Source organism: Lactuca serriola, chromosome 6 (assembly GCF_051521515.1).
Source record: "Lactuca serriola cultivar US96UC23 chromosome 6, Lser_US96UC23_V15, whole genome shotgun sequence".
In the NCBI taxonomy this organism is placed as follows: Eukaryota; Viridiplantae; Streptophyta; class Magnoliopsida; order Asterales; family Asteraceae; genus Lactuca; species Lactuca serriola.
In genome coordinates, this window is record NC_136413.1 from 46170550 (window position 1) to 46191015 (window position 20466).

Genomic DNA, 20466 nt, shown 5'->3' on the forward strand with positions numbered 1-20466 from the left:
TATCTGAAGCATTTTAAAGTTGAGTTCAAAGCAACAACGTACATGAATATTAGGAGTTACTCTTTAAGATATTTAACAAATCTATCTTGGATGTCACATTCCTCTATAACTAATTTCTAATTTCAAATTTGAATAACTTACTGATTGTTAGATATAAATGTGTAAATGTTAAATGATTACTATGATAACAAAGACTTCATAACAATGAGTCAATGATTTTGCATTTTTAAGAATTGGAACATATCATGGAAGTGATCTATCATTATCCATGACCCTTCCTGAATCGACCCGACCCACGATCCTTCTTCTTCCAACACAGTGATGCGTTATATCCATTTTGATGGTTTGGACGGAGTTTTGCTCACCCTTATAATGAAGGGACTGGTTATGACAAAATAGAACTACATGTGCTCAAAGTTCAGTTGAGAAAAACTGGAGGTGGCACATTGTAAATTTATATGATCTCCCCTTTTCGTTGATAGATAGATCGTGAAGCCAAGGGTTTGTCATGCGGAGCTAAACCCTACTACTGAAACTCTACTTCTGCTCAAAATTTTCTAAGGGTTTTGTATCAATTGCTCAATCATGTCTAATTTAGATATGTCTCTCGATGATATGATAAAGGCGAACAAGAAATCACGAGGGTCTGACAACCCTAGATCTAAAGCTCGTAATTCCGGCCCTGGCCCCTCTCGCCGTTTGCCGAATCGTGCCTCCAATAGGTCAACACCATATGGCGCTCAAAAGGTACGGAATTTAAGACAGAGTTTGATTGATCCGTCGAATAGCAGGTTTTACGTGCTTGCAATGGTTACCAGATCTCATCAAAGAAGTGGCGTAACAAAAAGATTCAGTATCTAATGAATGTCAGAAGTAAACCTAATTGGGATTGCAAGATTGATTTTGCTTTAATGTGGGCTAAAGTTACTTTCTAGTTTCCTCTCTTCAACAGTATCGACTCTTTATGGTCTTGTTTGATATATCCTACAGGTTGAAGCACCAGATACAACATGGGGACACGAAATGTTCGAAGGTCATGCTGCAGCACACCCTGCAAGATCAAACAGGGTGTCGTCAGGAATAGAGACTGGCACTAAACTTCTTATAGCTAACTTGGATTATGGTGTTTCTAATGACGATATCAAGGTAGTTTTGTAGGATTTATGTGAGTCTTGATCAATATATTATGACTATAAAGCTTCTATTTTCTTGGAACATTAAAATTGTTTGATTTATGCAGGAGCTGTTTGCAGAGGTTGGTGACATAAAGCGAGCATCAATACACTATGATAGAAGTGGCAGATCAAAGGTACTTGATTTTGGGAATAATCTCATCCTTTCAAGAAATTTTAATTGCTTGGTTGAGTTTTGAGCGTTTTTTATATTAGGGAACTGCAGAAGTAGTCTTTTCAAGGCGTAGAGATGCAGAATTGGCTATTAAAAGATATGATAATGTTCAATTAGATGGAAAGCCTATGAAGATTGAATTAATAGGAACAAACATGGGAAACGATGGTGCTGCTTTCATGCCTCCTGCTTCCAGTTATGGAGGGCAAAATGGTCCACCCGCAAGGTATTATCTCTTTTTTGATAGAATTTTGATTTTTGATCAAGTAGTGGTCTCTTTTTGTCTTTTTATTTGAGTTATTGACATATAACTTTGGAAACAGAGGTGGGGTTATGGGAAGACTTAGAGGTGGTGCTCGGACAATGAGGGCGGCAGGGGGTGGAGGAGGAGGAGGTGGTGGTGGTGGTGGTGGAAGAGGTAGGGGTGGTGGCAGAGGCAGAGGAAGGGGTAGAGGGGGAGAACGTGGTGAGAAGGTGTCTGCAGAAGATTTGGATGCAGATTTGGAAAAGTACCATGCTGGATCTATGCAGACAGATTAAAGCAAGATAGACATTAAAAACTTGAAAGGGCAGTTTGGGTTTTTCCACTTGAAGGGTGAAGAGGTGTTGTTTGTATTCTTCAGTTTTTTTTTTCTGTTTACCCTTTTGAATGAGAGGATAATGTAATGTTTGAGATGCTGAATGTTTTATTTATTAAAGCGGTTGTTTGTTAACTTGGAATATGTTTGTTATAAAAGAAATTGTAACTGTGCATATGGATCTCATTTTAGATGCTATAAATACTACATATTTTGACATTAACAAAGGGTCATGAAATTATATTTTGCATTTGGTAGTTATGTGTAATGTTTGTTAAAAGATTGAATGTGAAAGAAACTAGCCAATTTCTAAGCACAAATTAATATTTTACATCTTTGTAGCATTAACCAAGAAACTTGGACAATAAAATTTGCTTTGAATTACTGACTACATCTCCTTATGGTTGACTCTAGCCTTAAGAAGAATATTTTGTATAAATAAATCATTTCTTAGTCTTCAAACTTTAATCCAAGTATTAACGAACCGCAGGAAAACCAATCTCATATATAACTTAACCAAAATTTTACAACATTTTTGCCGGCAATACGAGTCTAAATTATAAAATAATACAATCTCACCTTAACAAAAACATAAAGCCTCGAAAACTTAACAAAAACACAAACCATTAAATGCAAAAATTATAAGTGGCCTCAATCTCTGCGCATTTTCTTCTGCAACTTATCTTGGCTACGAAACCTCTCCCGTCTTTCTTCCCTTTGACGTTTCTTTGTCACCACTTCTTCCTTAGCTTTCTCCACATCATACTTTTTCTTCTTCTCCATTTTCTTCACTTTCTGCTGCTTCATCTACAAATCACCAAAACAAAACCCATCAAATCATTCCCCCCTTATAAAGTTATTTTTACAACAACAAAAAAAAAACAAAACAAACCTTATTATGCCTAATCAACTGCAAATGCTGCACAAGTTTATGAACATCTCTCTCATGTGGTTCTGGAACAACCGCCCTTCCATCCTTCTTTGTCTTCACATCCTTCGGCTTTGACCGGAATGGCAACGAACTTTGCAATGATTTTGGGACCACAACTGGGTTGAACTTCTTCAATGGTCTTTCTATCCTCTGTATTACAAAATTAAAAAAAAAAATGTAATTTACTTGGTTATGATTTAACTTTTCTACCAATATATATCATATACAAAAGATTTATTTACCTTGTAGTGGGAATCTTTGTTGTCAGGAATTGGAACATTATATTCTCTTCTCAACTCCGCTACTGTTCTCACACCGCGCCAGGTGTCGCCACGTGGTTGCAAGGCGGTTGTCAACGGGTTATAAAAACACGGGACATCAACTTGAGTCCACGCGCGCAAAAATACAATATCACTCATTAAAATCTTATCTTCAAACGTACACCTCGCTATTCCTTCTTCAACTTTTCCCCCCATCTTTTTCGGCTTATTACCCAACTCAATCTTCCCCACCTGTTAACACATCCAAAAATTTCATAAACAAATTTCACACCCAAAAAAAAAACTAAATTTTTTTTTTTACCTTTTTCACTTGTCCACGAATCCCACTAACAGTTCGAATCGACGCGCCTTCGAACCTTGCCACTTCAAGGTCAGAAGTGAACATTTTTTTAATAAGTGCGGTCTTTTTGTAAATTTTACACGGTTCGCCAACTAGTTTTAGTTTTTTAACGATTTTTGCGGAATGGTTGAACTCTAGGACAACCGCAGTAGCTGTGATTCTGAATGATGCCTGGAAAAGAAAAGAAAAAAGTTACGCTTTAGCCCTTAGAGAATTAGTAAAGTTACGGTTTTGCACCTGACTATTTGAGAGATTTTGGACGGCTACGATCCCGGTGTTGGGAGGGGCGAGTGGGCCCCAGAACATGGCGAGGCAGTGCATGTGTTCGGGGGTGTATTTTAGCATACGGTGGCGCCCGTTTATGTCTTCAATGGCGTATATTGGGAGTGTTTGGTAACGCCTCCATCCGATTGAAACGATTATTGGATCTTTTGTTTTTAATACTTTTTTATGCCATCTGTGTCGCTTAAATCTTGCCTGAAATATACAATTTAAATATTGGTAGATTGTAAATAGTAATTCAAAAGACAAATTAATAAATGTTTTATTTTTATTTTTTATTCTACTAACCTGCATGTATCCAACGTTTTCTTCTGTGAGGCCGATTCCACCAATGAGAAGAGGATGACAAGGGTCAAAATGGTCAATCATTTCGTATGGGACATTATGAATTTCTAATCTGAGGTAGGTTCCAGTGCGGTGACCCTCTATTTCTAACCGTGTGGCCTCGTCTAGGTCTTCAAGTTCAGCTATATTTCTTTGTCTCTGAAGCTCAGCTTCCTCTTTCAACTACAACATCCATTTCATGAATTAATAACAAAAGAATAGAACTTTTTTAATGAGAATTTAAAAAAAAAAAGTTGTGGAAATTTTTTACCTTGTCGATATAACTAACTTCATTAGCTTTGTTGTTATTACTCTTGACTTTTTTATTGTTGTCATCATCATCTTCATCAGATGAATCGGATTCATTGTATGTATGTAGGAATTAAGGGCACAAAAGCATAAACTTCAAAATCATGTGATTTATATAATTTATTAATTATTAATTATAAATAAATAAAATGAAATTAATTTTTTAAAGGATATTGAGCATCGAATTTTGCACGAAGAGCAAGTTTTTTGAGCCTTCGTTCTTCAGCAACTGAGTCAGGCTCTGTTTTATCACCTTCATTCTTCTCACCTGTTTCCAAGTCTTCAAACTCACCAAACACAGGGGCATCATCGTCATTTTCACCGTCCACATCAGCACCTTCCACTCGACGAGCAGCCTTTGACCAGTCTCCGGTTACAAAACGATCACGAATGCTTTCAATTGTTTCTCCATCTTTCCAGTCTTTTACATTAGCAAAGTTTGTGAATTTGGAACTATCTTCTGTATTTACCATATTGCCCTCCACTCCTTCGCTTGATTTCTTGTTTCCTTCACCTTTGGGCTTGAAAAACTCATCATCATCATCATCATCGCTTCCATTTGCATCAATTTCTTCATGGGAAGAAGCATCTGGTTTTGTTTCAGACTTCCCATACACAAGTTGCATAAGATTAATGCTTTTTCTTGATATTGTCCTTTCAATTAATGATTCTTTCCATTTTGAAGCATTCCCTGCATTCTCTATTTTCATAAAAACTAATTTTTTATATTGCTTCAATTAAAACAAATCTAGATATGTTAAAAATATGGAATCTTTTTTTACCTTCTAGATCTTCTTCCTCTTCCTCTTCTTCTTCCTCAGAAGAATTTTGATCATCATCTGAATCATTATCTTCTTCTTCATCATCATCTTCATCAGTAGCCTGTAAATATAAAGTATAAACAAATTACATGAGAACAAATCTTTTGACAAAAAAAAAACTTCATAGTAAAAAAAGTATATAATACCTCTTGATCATCAAGCTCGCTTTCGTTTCCAAAAACTGCTTTTCTCCTTCTTCTTCCCTCATGAATCTCAACTTCTTCCTGAATGTTATCTTTGACTTTTTGACTATCAGTTGACTTTTCATGAGGGTTGTTATCTTCATCAGAGTCATCAACATCTTCTTCATCTTCACTTTCCTCATCAGAACCAACAGTATTAGCTTCCTCCATAGGTTCAATGGAGTTATTTTCATCACCATTTGTAATTTTTCCACTTTTTTGACTAAAAAAATTGATAAAACTATTATTTAACTTCTCATCAACAGAATATTTCGTGTTTTGTAGTGATTTCACAAGATCTGCGCCTACATCTCTAGCTCCTGAACCATCATCTTCATCATCTTTTTTAGAAAACTGAACAAAGTGATCATTAATGTTTATATAAACAGCATCTTTATCGTATAAAAGATCCCCTAATCCAGACATAGGTGCATAAAAAAGCTTCTCTTTATCACGTAACCCTTTCTTTTTTGCAGCTGAAGGTAAAGGGCAAGGATCAGGTAAACCTGTTACACCTGCTACATTATAATCTCCTACACCAGCAATATGCACTTTAGTTCCTTTTTTCATATTGCAACCACGTAAATAACCATATAATGTCACATTTCTATCACATTTTTTATTGGTCGACACTTTATCTGGAGGTGTAACATCTTCAAAACGGTCTACTAGAATGTAAGGATGATTGGTTCTCCATGAAAGAGGATGAAATTTCATAACAGAAATGAATCTTGCAAGATTATGAACTTCACGCTTCACATACCTGAAAATAATGGTACCTCAGTTATATATGTGTTTTAAATGAATAAAAAGAACATAGAAGTGTGTAAAGAAACTTACTTTCCATGAATAAGACCAGATAAGTAGAATAATTTTGCCCCATCATAAATTTCTGTCCAGAAACGATGTTTGAGTCTTTGCTTTGTCTTTTTGAGTTTCTTGACATCTTTGAACTTATCAAGATGTGTAAGAACACCCATAACTTTTGGGAATCCATGAACTTGCATGATGTTAAGAAACTCAAATGTTTCCTGAAAAATGTATATGTGAATGTTGCTATGAGGATTTAGAAAATCATGTGAAAAGTTATTAAAAGAAGTAACAAAAACTCACCATTTCAAAACCATAGCTTCCATCAATAAGCAAAAGTGCAAGATCAGCAAATTTAGCAGCATCGATCATACCATTGATATCATTTGGGCACTCCACAAATTGTAGCCTTCTTTGTTTACCTAATTAAACAAAAGGGATGTGTGTATCAAAACTCATGAATACTATGAGTACCAATTTCATAACATATGTTAGAATTTTTTTATAAACATACCTGATACAATAGTGATTGGACCTCGCACATCTGGTATGTTATGTTTGGTGTAGTGCTTGATAAGAGATTTTATAAGTAGAGACTTTCCAACCTAAAATGAAAATGTTACAACTGAGGTTAATTTTTCCACCTGAGGTGTTTAAGCTGAATTGGATTCAGCTGATTATAATTGATATTTGATGAGAACCTGAGGAGGGCCATGGACAACGATAACATAAGGAGCAGGTTCCCCTGTATTGCGATCAATAGTTGGAATGTGGAGGCGACGCTGCTCTTTCTCTGAAGCACGGGATTGTAGACGCTTAGCTTTCACAGTTGAATTGAATGCGAAAGCCTGCATAACAGTTTAAAGGTTTTGTCAAACTTTTGAAATTGATGGAAACAAAACTCGACTATAAAAGCTTTGAAATTTGACCGACTACAATCATATTTACTACATTTTGTTCCAACGTTCCAACAATAGGGCACCAATTCGATCTTGAGAAATGAAATAGATTGTGGAAGATATAAAAAAACGGCTATGGATCATGAAAAAACAGGAAAATTAAGAAACATTCGGAAAACCTTAGGGTTTCGCTTCTTATCATCAGTGAGGTCGCGTTTCTTCTTATCAGTACTAGGGTCTCGCTTCTTATCATCGGTGAGGCCGCGTTTCTTCTTATCAGTATCGGATTTTTTCTTGGCTGAGGGGCCAGATTGACGAGACCTGTGAGACTTCTGAGATCGCTCCATGCTCCCTGTGTGTGAGGAAACGGAGATTAATGGCTGCGACAGGGGTTAGCAGAGCTCCTTCGAGGGTTTAAGGTTTTGCGGCGGGAGGTGACAACCGCCCTTGCAAAATCTGAAATTACAAAAGATGCCCAATTCTAGCTTAAAAGGGTTCGAACATGGTCTTGCACTTCGTGTCCTTCTAAAATTAGAAAAATATAAATATAGTCCCTTAACTTGTTGCCAAATATTTAGCAAAATCTAAAATATAAATCACTAGGTTAAAACTCGTGGAAACAAGCCACATTGTTAATTTTAAATAGAAAAAAATAGATTATGTAATAAAATAATATATCATTAATTTAAAAAAACTTATGAATCGTGATATTGTATTTTTTAATAATTTTGTAATTTGTATCGTTAAAAAAGTATGTTCCTAAATAAACTAAACATGTAATTTCAAATACTAATATGTTGGATTTATCATTCATACATAAAATAACAAACTTAAGTTGCCAATTAGCTAAGGAAATTTTGATTTTCTGGCCTAAAGATGCCCAAGTTATACTATGTTTAACTTGCAATTTATCAAACAATTGGAACATGTTAAATGATCACAAATCATCTAAAAGATATTTTATGATGATACAACTTATTATTATTTTTTTAGAAAAAAAAACATGCATTGATATTATAGTTTTTTAATCATATATAATACTAATTATTCATAAAGCTCATAATAATTATTGGCTAGCATTTACAGGTTTCAACTTGCTTGTGAATTGATAACTATATAGTAAGGTTAACTTACTATATTGGTGAATACACTTTTGTTTGCTCATTTGATCATCCAATTATGTTTTACAACATAAAACATTTTCCCATTGCCAACCATTGTCAAGATGTTCTATACAGTTTTGAATATACCTGCTACAATTGACAAATCCCTAAAAAAGACCTTTATACCCTTGGTTCTTCTTATTGCACCAGATCATCTCACCTATATTATTCACCTATATTGTTTTTCCTTCCAAGAAAACTAAAAGTCATCGATTTATACACAAAGGTTAAAGATACTACAATTAGAGTTCAACACCGAAATATAAACTAATAATTCATCAAGAACTATAACAAACCTGATATGTAACCTCTCAAATAATTATGTCTCAAACAAATATCAGTTGAGTTCCTTTTGGATTATCTCAATTTACTCATTTCACAACAAAAAGAAATAAATATTACAATCATGTGAGTTGTTAAAGGATTTGGATATTGAAGAGATCAACACCTCCCATTAATTTCTTTTATTGGGAAGAGTAAACATTAAGGATTTATAAAAGAAAACAGCTCAGTTGTTAATAAAATTAGGTATTGAATCAACAATTCGAAATAAAGACAACCCAAAAAGCTCTTTCCTGAAATATTTAGGGCTCTTGAAAAAGTCTCCTCAGCATCATCAGAAAACTCCATATAAATTGGTATCGCACCATGATAAAGAATCAGTCTCTGCTTAACACGTTTTCTGCACAAATTTATGATTTTTTAGGGTTAAATAGCAATGTGATTCAAATACAAAGCAATTTTCACTTCTATTATAATTAGGTAAATTATTCAAGAGTAAATTACACGAATGGTCCCTATGGTTTAGGGTAATTTGTGTGTTTAGTCCCTAACTTATTTTTTTAACTCGGAAGGTCCATATTGTTTGTTTTTGTTACGAGTTTGGTCCCCGTCTTACCTAAAAAGACTATTTTGTCTGTGATTTTTTAATTTATTTAAATAAACACACCCCCAAACCCACCCCCTCACATTATCTTACCTATCCAACCATTTTTTTTCTATTTAAATAATAGTATTTTTAGGTAAGACAGGGACCAATCGCGTAACCATAACAACGGTAGGGACCAAGCGTATAACAAAAACAAACAGTAGGGACCTTCCGAGTTAAAAAAAATAAGCTAGGGACCAAACGCGCAAATTACCCCAAACCATAGGGACCATTCGTGTAATTTACTCATTATTCAAAGTAAAAATAGAAAGATGAGAATTTAGACTCACTCATTTGTGAAGGCAAAGATAGTTAAGGAAGGGAGACAATGGCTTAAAATCACATCCATTTATCCTGTTCTTGTGAAGACAATGATAGGAGTAGCAACATTGTTGGCTATTGTTGCAGCATGGAAGGCAAAAATTTCACCCATATGGCTCTACAAAAGTTATAAAATACACTTAATGACCATTTTACCCTTGCACTCCAAATTTCAAATATTCATCTATTAGTGCATACCTTGTACACCAAGTGACGCGAAAGAGAAATCGAGTTCGAGTTGACTCGCGAACTTGACTCGATTCTTAACGCCACAGTGTGCATAACTTTCACAACTTTTAGTGAAAAACTGAGATAAGGTTGAATGTTAAAAGTAAATTAATGATTTAGTAAAATACAGATAATAAAATTGATGATATTAATAATAAATCCATAAAACTTACTTTCTATGAGCAGTTTCACCTGAAAGCATGACAACATCAACACCTTGTCTTACAGCTATTGCAATGTCAGAAACTTCAGCTCTTGTTGGAGTTGGATGATCAATCATGCTTTCTAACATATTTGTTGCTACTATAACTATTTTTTTGCAACTTTTGACACATTCTAATAATATCTTCCTATTTATTAAACAACAATCAATTATAAAATTATGTAAATTTAGCAACAAATATTCAAGGTTATTATTTATTAAAATCAAGTTTACCTGCAATAAAGGAACTTCTTCAATTGGAAGCTCTGCTCCAAGGTCACAACGTGCAACCATTGCCTTAATACATGAATATTTAAAACTTAATATTAATAATAATAATAATAATAATAATATTAATGGAGTTAAATCAAATCATTGAAATTAAAATGCTAACCCCATCAGATGCAAAAAGTATGGAAGGAAGATTGACTATTGAGTCTGCACTTTCGATTTTTACAATCACACGGATATCTGCATTGCATCCTACAAAATACATTTTCTAGAAGCTTAGTTAAAATAAAAATAAAAGGAAATATTATTTTATAATTTACAAAGAAACCTTACTTTTCCGATAATCTTTCAGCTCATGAACCACTTCAACATCCTTCACAAAGGAAACAACATAGAAATCAACTTCGTTATCCACTCCAAACTTTATATCTTCCCAATCTTTATCTGTAAACAGAATCAAATTCACAATTCAATGAAATTAACAAATAATTTTAAACTAATTGTAAAATAGGATGAAAGTAAACTTGTTATTGAAGGCAAAGTTGCACTTTTTCCACGCACGTTGAGATGTTTCCTTGATTTCAATTCTCCACCATCAATTACTTCACATTTTACTAAATCTCCAGTCTTGGATTTAACACCTAATGACATCATCCCCCTTCAAGAAAAAGAAAAAAAATACCTTTATACAAGGGAATATATATATATAACATTTTATAAATTTTGTCACTTGTATCTTTTTTAGAAGTGTTAATGAGGTAATCTTACCATCAACCAATAGTATGTCACCAGGTTCAACATCATTTATAAAACCATCATAATTTACATTGACAATGTTGTTTGTGTTGACTCCTCTTTTAAATTGAATTCTTGCCCCTCATGAAGGAGAATTGGTTTAGCTACATCTCCACTTCTGACCTCAGGTCCCTAAAGCAACATGATTCATATGAAAAATAGTAGAATGAATACTTTTATATGTACTTTTCATCTCTTTGATTCAGGGCTTAATAGTTTAGAGATGAAAACAAAATGCATACCTTAGTATCCAACATTATAGCTATGACTTTTTCATTGAACTAAACATTGTATTCTTTGACAATATCAATGGTGTTCTGATGTGATGCATGATCTCCATGCGACATGTTAAGGCGTGCCATATTCATCCCTGTATTATGTGATGCATGATCTCCGTGTGACATGTTTCTGCAAGAAATATCAAGGTATATTAAAATTAGTTGCTTTTAAAGAAACCAGGCATATACTTACAAACTTAAGCATAGATGGAAGGTATATTAAATGGACATTGTTTGACTTCTCAAATGCAGCTCCCATAGCAGATGCAAGGCCACTTATACAGGTCAAAGTGGTAATGATTAAATTCTTGTTGCTGTCATATAACCGAGTTGTAAGAGCCCCCAACAATTCCACCGAAATAACAACACATCACAGTGAAAAACATGAAACAACTTCCATTTACTTTTAAGTTTTAACTCATTAATGCAAATTATTACCGGTTCTAGTAGACTAATTTACCTTTTCTAATCTTTGCCAACCCACTTTTACAAATTATTATATAATCATTTAAGGATCAAATTATAATTTTAAAATATTCATATTCATGCTATCTGGAACATAACTGATTGTCAAAGTAGAGTAAAATATCCTACATGCCCTTATTTGGTCTATTACATCCTTAAATTAATCGAATTTTACCACTCATCCTAAAACTATCGGCACAACATATAATTACAACTGATTGCTTGATTCTCATTATTCAATATCACACATGAAAGTGATGTTAAAGTCTAAAGAGTATTTGGATTACATGTGGAGATTTGGAGTGTAGAAATATACATGGGAAGGGATGACAACGAAGTAAATCAAATGCCATGTTATGGTGCGTGATAGTGCATTATTTCCGGACTGAGGGTCAGGATTTTCGGAACAGTTGAGGTGTCCGGCGAAATATCGGTTTGAGATTTCGAGATATCTAGAGGCAGTCGCGCTTGGAGGATTTTGAGGTTTTGTATGGGTTTCGGGATATTTGGAGTTGCTTGGTTTCCATCGGGAAGATCATTGAGTGTTTACATGGTATGTTCTATGAGTCAAGTGTGATGTACCTGGTGGAACAGTCTATGGAGTAAATTGTTAGTATGCCCACTGGTGATGGTTCGAACCCTAAGTAGGGGAGAATTGGGTAGTCAATTGGGAAGATCAGCGATTCATTCAAGAGCGGTTAAGGAACTGGTTATGGAGATTTGCGATGCGGAAACTTGAGACCTGGGTTATTGGTGGATGAGGCAGGGTGCAATAGTTGAGATTTGCAGGCATAGGTATAGATTGTAATCTATACTCCAGAAGAGGGAAACATTTGGTTTGTTGACCAATTTTAGAGTCGGTATGAGTAGTTCCTTTGGACAGTGATCAGTAAAAGGTGGAGCTTCGGATTTTGTCAACATGTTTTCAGTCGTTGACAATTCCCCGTGTGTTCAAGTTGTGAGTTGAAGTATTTCGAGGTTCAGAGCTGTGCGAGTGGAAGATCAGTGTACATGACAAGACATCATGAGATTTTGTGATAGTGTACTGGGGTATCCGAGTATGACGCCCTAAAATTTTGAATTATTTTGAGATTTGAGTTGTAAGTGGAGTATCGAGTGACTATTATTCCAGTGGGAACCCAACGGTTAATTGTCCCCAGAGCGAGACTGTCTAAGGGTGTACCTGTGTTGAGATAAGTGCCTGTATTACGAGAATTTGCATCAGGAGTAGTAGTGCATAAGCTGGGTAAGTGTAAGAACCTATCTATGTTGAATTGTGGAGCATGAGTTGGTGAACTCGGTGTGGTGATGTGTGATAACGAGGTTATGGGGTGATAAGAAAGCAAGTGGATATGGGTGGAAGTATTCGCTTGGGATTATCAGGAGAAACCGTGGAGTGAGCCCATGATGAGTCAGTGAGTGAGAGAGTGTTGTAAGACTATGGAGAGCCGTAGCATCCATGAGTCAGTGAAAAAGAGTGTCGTGATACTGCGGGGAGTCGTAGTACTCACTGATTAGAGAGAGTGTGTGTTGTGATACTACGGGGAGCCGTAGCACTCACTGGATAGTGGCAGTGGGTTGTGATACTGCGGGGAGCCGTGGTATTCATTAGTCAGTGAGAGAGTGTCGCAAGACTACGGGAGAGACCGTAGCACTCGGTAGTCGATAAGAGTGAATACTATTCTGCCGGGAGGGGGGGGGGTGTAGTATTCACTAGCTAGAGTATGGCGCAGAGGAGTTCTTAGGCTTGGGTAGCCTTACCGTTTGAGTCTTTGGGAGCCTGGTTGCCGAACCAAGGGTGAGACGAGGGTCTTCGTGTCAGTTAGGAAATTGATATATCCCAGGTTGAGTGGGGATTGTCGTGATCGGAAGGAATTGGGGAGAAGGTGTGTGCTTAAATTCGTGAATCTTAGGTCATGAGTTGAGTACCAGATTGGAATTGAGTGGTTCCAATTCTCCTGTTGGATCAGACTCTCAAGCTTGATTCTGGATTCGTTCGTGTATCGAGTTGGCGAGATAAGGTTTCGGTTTTGTAGATGGGTTTCATTTTGGGGGATATTGATCTTCATCTGATTTCTTAGACCGGATTGGGTCAATTTTGTTGGTACAAGAATACTCGCGAGACGCATGGAACCAGTGGGTGTAGATGATTAAGGTTGGAAGTGAGATGATTTCAGATGAGTTGTAGCATTCGCTTGGGGTAAAGAAAACTTCGTGACTAGTGTGTCGCGATGAGTTGAGATAGTTATCGTGAGAAGGAAGTCGGTGAGACGTTTTGGTTTGCAATGAGTAGCCTTTGGAGGTTCATCTATTGGGTCGGGAGCTGACCTGGTGCTCAATATTGAAGGGAAAATCTGAGAGGAAGCTAGGGCTTATGTCTATGGGTGTCAGAGGATGCTTTCAAGTGAGTATAGTCTTTTCTTGCGTTTGAGGTCAGATTTTTGGGATTTATTTTTTCCGATAAGTTCTGATAGTGGTTCAGGCGGTGTGTCCTTAATGGGTTATTACTTTTCCGTTCCTATTGAGTTCGACCGGGATCGATTAGAGAATCAGAGTTGGCAGAGTGTTCTTATAGTCTATTAATCGATGAGAGATTATCATGATATTTTGCGAGGGTGGTCTGGCAGGGAGACAGACCACTAGAGTTTTCTAGTCCTGAAAGAGTCAGATCGAGTACTGCAGCAGCAGATGGGTCTGTCCTTCTTCGGGGTCGGGAGTTCCTGTTGGGATCAGGTGTCTTTGGAAGAGATTGTTGTATGATAAGAGGTCCTTTCGGTGGTGCTTTTCGGGTTATCAGTTTGATCTATGTGTTGATAAGGAACGATTTCGAGGGCGAAATCTGATTCAAGTGGGGAGAATTATAACATCCTGTTTCTGATCGTCTGTGATTAGGGTTCATGGGCTGCAAACTGGGCATGAGGGAGTCTCGGGTTATGACGAGTTGCTAGGAGCTTAGGGCATCTTGTCACCTATCCGAGGGTATGAGGTTCGTGGGAATCGGGGTTATGTCGAGGAAGCGATGACAGTTTGATGATTTGGCAAGGTAAGTCCTTTTGTTGAAATTGATGGTAGCGGAGTAGGTTGGGCGTACGTGTGTGTACGCTTAGCGTACTCATGCGCATGCCATTTAAGCTGAGCCACCTAGTACGTTGGGCGTACCAGAGGGTATGTTGGGCGTACCAGGCACAGAAGAAAACCTTAATTAAGAGGAGTATCCCTATATAAAGAATGAGATTCAATAAACCCCCCCTAAACCCTAATCCTCATTCTTGAGCTTTCGTGTGACCATTGTGAGCTTATAAGTGTTATTATGGAATTTTTGGAGTGAAGAAGGAGCATGGAATAGAATAGAATAGAGATGGAGTCCAGGCTTTGGATCTGAGCTTTTTTGTGGTTGGAGCATCATTTGGAGGTATAAAGCTCAAAGCTTTCCCATCCTTTTTGTTTGTGCATGATATGGTCCATTTTAGGGATTTTGGTCCCAAAGCTTGAGGCTTTATGAGTTGTTGCACTCCAGAGCTCATTATCTGTCCTTTTAAGTGTTTCTAGTGGTGAGGATCCATAAAAATGAGGTCTTGAACGTGAGAATCAACCCATGCATGAGATTTGAGCATTTTGAGTTAAGAGAATAAGAGTTTTATGTGTTTGTGACCTTATCAGCCATGCAAAGGCTTAAAGTCACTGACTTTATGGAGTAAGAGATGTTAGGGAGTCGAGATATGAGAATTGAGTTAAGGTCTTAACGTGTTAAGACCAAGAGAATGGACTAAAGCAAAACTGGACGTACGCCCAATGTAAGTTCCAGTATGCCCCGCGTACTGGGTTGGAGTCCCCGATCAGTTTCATGCATGCGTGAGTACGCTGAGCGTACCAAGAGAGGTACACCCCGCGTAACTTCACTGTGAGCTTTTGGGTTGGATCTTATCATGGGCCGTGAGGGTTGGGCCTAAATCTTTGGGCCTTTGAATTAGAGACTACGAGCAAAGAAATATTATAATTTTGCCTTGGGCCCTTGTGTTGGGCTTGCCATTTAGTTTTGAGAGTGGGCATCGGGTGAGCCCATTTATTATTAGGCCTTGGTGGGCCCAATGGATTTTAGGCTTTTAATGGGCTGGTTAGTGGTCTTCCTTTAGACCTAATGAGTGAGAGTCTGGACTTAGTTTCTAAATGGGTTAATTGTGGTTTTGACTCAAAGTTAGAGGCCGGTGCGTAGCAACAACGTTATAGGGGCTGTTCATAATCCGAGGTAAGTCTTCTCACTATACTTACCTTGAGTGGTAATTTTCATGTGTGACTAGAGGGTTTTATGTGCATGAGTTGTGTAATGAGATATCCTGCTATTTGCTTGTGTTATTCTTTTTGTGTATTATATTGAGATGATGAGTTGAGGGACCGGAGGGTCCATCTGAGTTGTGGGACCGGAGGGTCCCACTGAGACACATTGACCAGAGGGTCTTATTGAGTTATAGCCTCGAGTGACTAATGTGTTGTGTGTGGTATTTTGAGGAACTCACTAAGCTTCGTGCTTACCGTGTTATGTGTTATGTGTTTCAGGTTTTCTCAGAATCGCGTGAAGGCAACGACTCGATTGTACACACCAGAGAATGAGTTATGATTTGAGGATCCTGGATTATTATTATTAAAAAAATATAGAGATGTGTTTTTGTAACTAAATTTATATGGAGTTTTCGTGAAACGTGATATGAGAATTATGTGATTTTTAAAAGAAAATTTTGTTTGAAAATTTACGGTGTTACAACCAAGTTTCAATTAGACAGAAACTTGGAGTCAAGCAATTCAAATTGTGTGATGCATGGGAATCTTGGTCATTGAAAAATTATGAATAATTCATTGATCACATGTTTATGTGAGTCAAGTGAATGACTAATGGATCTAGTACATGTTGATATGGACTATTCAAATTACCACGAGGGATAACATAACGCCGCCTGAGAGCGGTGGTCATCCCGTTACCACGGTGCTAATGAGTGTCCACACTGGAAATAACGGACAAAACGGCCCCATACACATCACTCTAAGGTTATGAGTGGGGTGTAGGGATGGGCAGGGTATTTCATATTTTAGTGTCTTAGGGTGTACTTCATTGCATCACATGATAGGGCTGTTAATCGGGTTAACCTGATCGGGTTTCGGGTTAAACGGGTCTGGTTAGTCGGGTTTTTCTAGAAAAACTATTCACCTGAAACCCGACCCTAATAAGGTACGGGTTAGTCGGGTTCGGGTTAATCGGGTTTCGGGTTTGTAGGGTCGGGTTAATCGGGTTAGTCGGGTTGAAGTTGAAATGTAAGATGAATTTATGTTGTGCCATTTTAATACATAATTCACATGTATATGGACTTAAAATGTAAAGTTGGTATTGGATATGAATTTTTGGAGTTTTTTTTTTTACCATAAACAGTGAATAAAATTCGTAAAATTATTACAACACAACCGTACTGCATTAAGAAGAGAGGAAATTTATGTCATTTTAAACATCTCTATACATAGTAATTTTACTATCTGGTTTGTTTAATTAAGAAATATGTATTAGTTGTAAAATCTCATGAGATCTTGAATTCATGTCATTCAACGCAGTAAAAAAAATTTGGTAATAAATTCTTAATCGGGTTATTTGGGTTGACCCCAAACCCGAATTGTTTTGAAAAAATCAACCCTAAACCCGACTCTAATAATAATTCGGGTTAGTTGGGTTAACCCGATTAAGAGTTTTGACCCTATTAAACCCGACCCTAATTACCTTATTCGGGTTCGGGTCGAGTCGGGTTAATCGGGTTCGGGTTTTTTTGACACCCCTAATCACACGTGTGTTTGGTGTGTATCACTTGGGGCAGTTATTTTTTTTTAAATGTGTTTGAAATATTTGGCACTTTTTTAGTGTTCGTTTTGCGGGGTTTCTTGTGTGGGTTGCCTTGTGGCGTGTGTTTCTTTGTAGGTTTTTTTTTTGCTGTGCAGTGCAAATTGGTGATGTCTCTATTGCTTCTTTTCTTGGCTAGCCGGTGATTTTTTTGCGGTTAAAGTGCTTGGTTGGGTGTTTGCTTTTGTTTTAACAGATTATATGTGCTGTTGTTTTGGCTCCCTCGTTTTGTTTGTCAAATTTTGACCTCCTTTTGGGTTTGCCCCTTTTGCCTTTTAGTGGTTATTTATGTTGGTTTGGGGCTGGTGGTGCTTTGTGTTGCCTTTGGCTTGTGTATGGTTGGTGCCGGACCTTTTTTCCCTTCCTTTGGTTTGGTGTGTTTTTGTGAACTTACAATCTTTTCAACTCATTTGACTTGTTAAAATAAATAAATATAGCTTTAATCGACGTGTTTCTAGTAAATGATGGTACACAATTCCAACTCCTTTTTTTTTCTCATTAGAAGTTTGTGCTTGATGAAGACATTCATTCAAAAGTCGTTTTCCATTAAACGTGCCAAGTTAAAACACACATTAAAAGTCATTATAATATGTGCTACTTTTCGAGTTCGTCGACTTCAAACTCATCATAAAAGCGAATTTTGGCTTTTCCAAACACCAAAGTCCAAATATATATACACTTGTTGGCTCACGTATAAAAGTGGGTCTCGTATAAAAGTGATCATAATCATTTCCCTTATATTTATATAGTATCTTTTAAACACCACCATTGATTTTTGGTCAATAAATTCACCATTAATACGTGAAATAAGTTTGTGCCCATATCCTCGACCATAAAATCATAAATCCTCTCCAATAATTCAAATATCATTCTGCAAGTTAACCTTGAAATCATGCAGTTCTTCTATCTTCTTCATCACTGCCCCTACAACAACATTCCTCCATAATGGCGATTTCCTCCATTTTCAAACTTACTCTCTTCCTTATCATCACCTCCACCGCAACCTCCTCCGGCGACACCATAACCACCACTTGCACCGCCATCCACCAACAAATCTCCACCATCTCCAAATGCAATTATATAAAAACAAACCCCGGGTGTGACCCAAACGGATACATCAATTACCTACAAATCTTCTACTGTAATTTTTCACAGTTTCCTCAACTGGGTTTCATTTTGCTACTTCTATGGCTCGTTGTTCTGTTCTATATTTTAAGCAACACAGCGTCGGAATACTTCTGCCCTGCAGTCGAACACTTGTCCAAAACGCTCAATCTCTCCCCTGCAATCGCCGGAACCACTTTGCTCCCATTAGGAAACGGGTCACCGGATGTTTTCTCTAGCATAATCGCCTTCACCGGAACCAGCGATGGCGGAGAGATCGGTCTTAACAGCATCTTAGGTGGAGGGATTTTCGTTTCCACCGTCGTCGTCGGTGTTATCAGCATATTAATCACATACCATCGGAAAGTCGTCATCCTTGATAGACCCAATTTCATCAGAGACGTTGTTTTTCTTCTACTCACACTCTCCAATCTCCTTGCAATCATCATCATCGGAAAAATCACCTTATGGGCATCACTTCTTTTCGTTTCCACTTACATTATTTACATCTTACTCGTCTCCTACATGCATTTCAACACCATGAAAAAACAGAAAACAATACTTAATGCTGTTGATAAAGATCAGGACACACGAGTGCCATTATTGTGTTCTGTTGACGAAGAAAACGTTCTACATGTTACAGAAACACATGTACCCTGTGAAGAACAAGCTGTATCCAACATGCAAAAAAGCTATATCGGCACATTTTTCTATGTAATTAACGTGCCATTTGACTTGCCCAGAAGGCTTACAATACCAATGATAACAAAAGAGAGATGGTCCAAGCCACTTCTTGTGATTTCAGCGACATTAGCACCATTAATGGTGGCTCTAATTTGGAACACACAAGAGGAAATACTGGGCTCAAATTCTAGCATGGTGATATACTTTGTTGCAGGGTCAACTGGGATAGTTTTAGGAACATGTACATTTGCGTTCACAAGTAGTAGAAACCCACCAGAAAAGTGTTTGGTTCTTTGGTATGCACTAGGGTTCTTAATGAGTGTCACTTGGACATACATAACTGCTGATGAATTAGTCTCTTTGTTAGAATGCTTAGGGAACATAATAGGAATAAGCCCTTCAGTTATAGGACTCACTATTCTAGCTTGGGGGAACTCCATTGGTGATCTTACAGCTAATGTGGCTATGGCTATGTATGGTGGAGCAGATGGGACACAGATTGCCATGTCAGGGTGTTATGCTGGACCTTTGTTTAATGTTCTTATTGGTTTAGGGTTATCGTTTGTTCTTGTTACAAGGTCAAATTATCCTGCTTCATATCTCATTCCAGAAGACCCTGATATGTGTGAAACTATCGGGTTTCTGATGATTGGGTTGCTTTGGGCTCTTGCGATTTTGCCAAAAAGAGAGATGCGACTTGATTATACACTCGGAGGTGGACTCTTGGTGATATACTTGTGTTTTTTGTCCATAAAGATTGCTAGGGCTTTTGGATTACTCAGTGTTTAATTATAAGTAACAATATCATGTAATCATTAGAGAATTTTATTTGTATCTTGTAGTTAAGTGTAATGCATAGTCTAATGAATGCAATGTGAATTACTGAATTAGGAAGGTTTGTTGTATGCTTTTTGAATATATTTTGAGCAACTTTTACCTACTTTGACATTTTCTTTTTAAACTTAACTACAGTTTTCTGTAGATATTTTAATCTAACATAAAATATTACTTAATATATTAAAATAGTATTACTTCAATATCTTACAATCTGAATTAGATTTTTGTTTGATACCACACTAGTATAAAAT

The 20466-nt window shown here is 36.9% G+C and overlaps 3 protein-coding genes and 1 pseudogene across 3 annotated transcripts; 2 read left to right on the forward strand and 2 right to left on the reverse strand.

Annotated features, from left to right (window-relative positions):
* Positions 1–477: 477 nt before the first annotated feature.
* LOC145058146 (THO complex subunit 4A-like) lies at positions 478–2100 on the forward strand. The gene is made up of 5 exons (XM_079006059.1): positions 478–747; positions 991–1146; positions 1241–1309; positions 1389–1573; positions 1671–2100. Exons 1-5 carry the CDS (start codon positions 586–588, stop codon positions 1885–1887), a joined length of 789 nt encoding a protein of 262 aa, XP_078862185.1. The 5' UTR covers positions 478–585; the 3' UTR covers positions 1888–2100.
* Positions 2101–2401: 301 nt separating this feature from the next.
* LOC145058147 (P-loop containing nucleoside triphosphate hydrolases superfamily protein) lies at positions 2402–7549 on the reverse strand. Its single transcript, XM_079006060.1, has 15 exons — positions 7284–7549; positions 6907–7053; positions 6720–6810; positions 6509–6627; positions 6236–6426; positions 5360–6158; positions 5175–5274; positions 4567–5092; positions 4355–4454; positions 4048–4266; positions 3715–3954; positions 3439–3648; positions 3099–3368; positions 2818–3006; positions 2402–2732 (listed from the first exon to the last, which is right to left on the reverse strand). Exons 1-15 carry the CDS (start codon positions 7449–7451, stop codon positions 2577–2579), a joined length of 3525 nt encoding a protein of 1174 aa, XP_078862186.1. The 5' UTR covers positions 7452–7549; the 3' UTR covers positions 2402–2576.
* A 1201-nt stretch (positions 7550–8750) lies between these two features.
* Positions 8751–11340, reverse strand: LOC145059717 (pyruvate kinase isozyme G, chloroplastic-like; annotated as a pseudogene).
* Positions 11341–18347: 7007 nt separating this feature from the next.
* LOC145059048 (cation/calcium exchanger 1-like) lies at positions 18348–20276 on the forward strand. Its single transcript, XM_079006913.1, has one exon. It carries the CDS (start codon positions 18536–18538, stop codon positions 20165–20167), a length of 1632 nt encoding a protein of 543 aa, XP_078863039.1. The 5' UTR covers positions 18348–18535; the 3' UTR covers positions 20168–20276.
* The last annotated feature ends 190 nt before the right edge of the window (positions 20277–20466 follow it).

Excerpts from the sequence above, each read along its gene's own strand:
- LOC145058147 (XM_079006060.1), bottom strand. The coding sequence starts at position 7,451 with ATGGAGCGATCTCAGAAGTCTCACAGGTCTCGTCAATCTGGCCCCTCA. Across the intron at positions 4,267-4,354 it reads AAGTTAGTTATATCGACAAG|TTGAAAGAGGAAGCTGAGCT; the intron begins GTAAAAAATTTC and ends TGGATGTTGTAG. Across the intron at positions 3,649-3,714 it reads AAAATCTCTCAAATAGTCAG|GCATCATTCAGAATCACAGC; the intron begins GTGCAAAACCGT and ends TTTCTTTTCCAG.
- LOC145059048 (XM_079006913.1), top strand. The coding sequence starts at position 18,536 with ATGGCGATTTCCTCCATTTTCAAACTTACTCTCTTCCTTATCATCACC.
- LOC145058146 (XM_079006059.1), top strand. The coding sequence starts at position 586 with ATGTCTAATTTAGATATGTCTCTCGATGATATGATAAAGGCGAACAAG. Across the intron at positions 1,147-1,240 it reads TTTCTAATGACGATATCAAG|GAGCTGTTTGCAGAGGTTGG; the intron begins GTAGTTTTGTAG and ends TGATTTATGCAG. Across the intron at positions 1,574-1,670 it reads CAAAATGGTCCACCCGCAAG|AGGTGGGGTTATGGGAAGAC; the intron begins GTATTATCTCTT and ends CTTTGGAAACAG.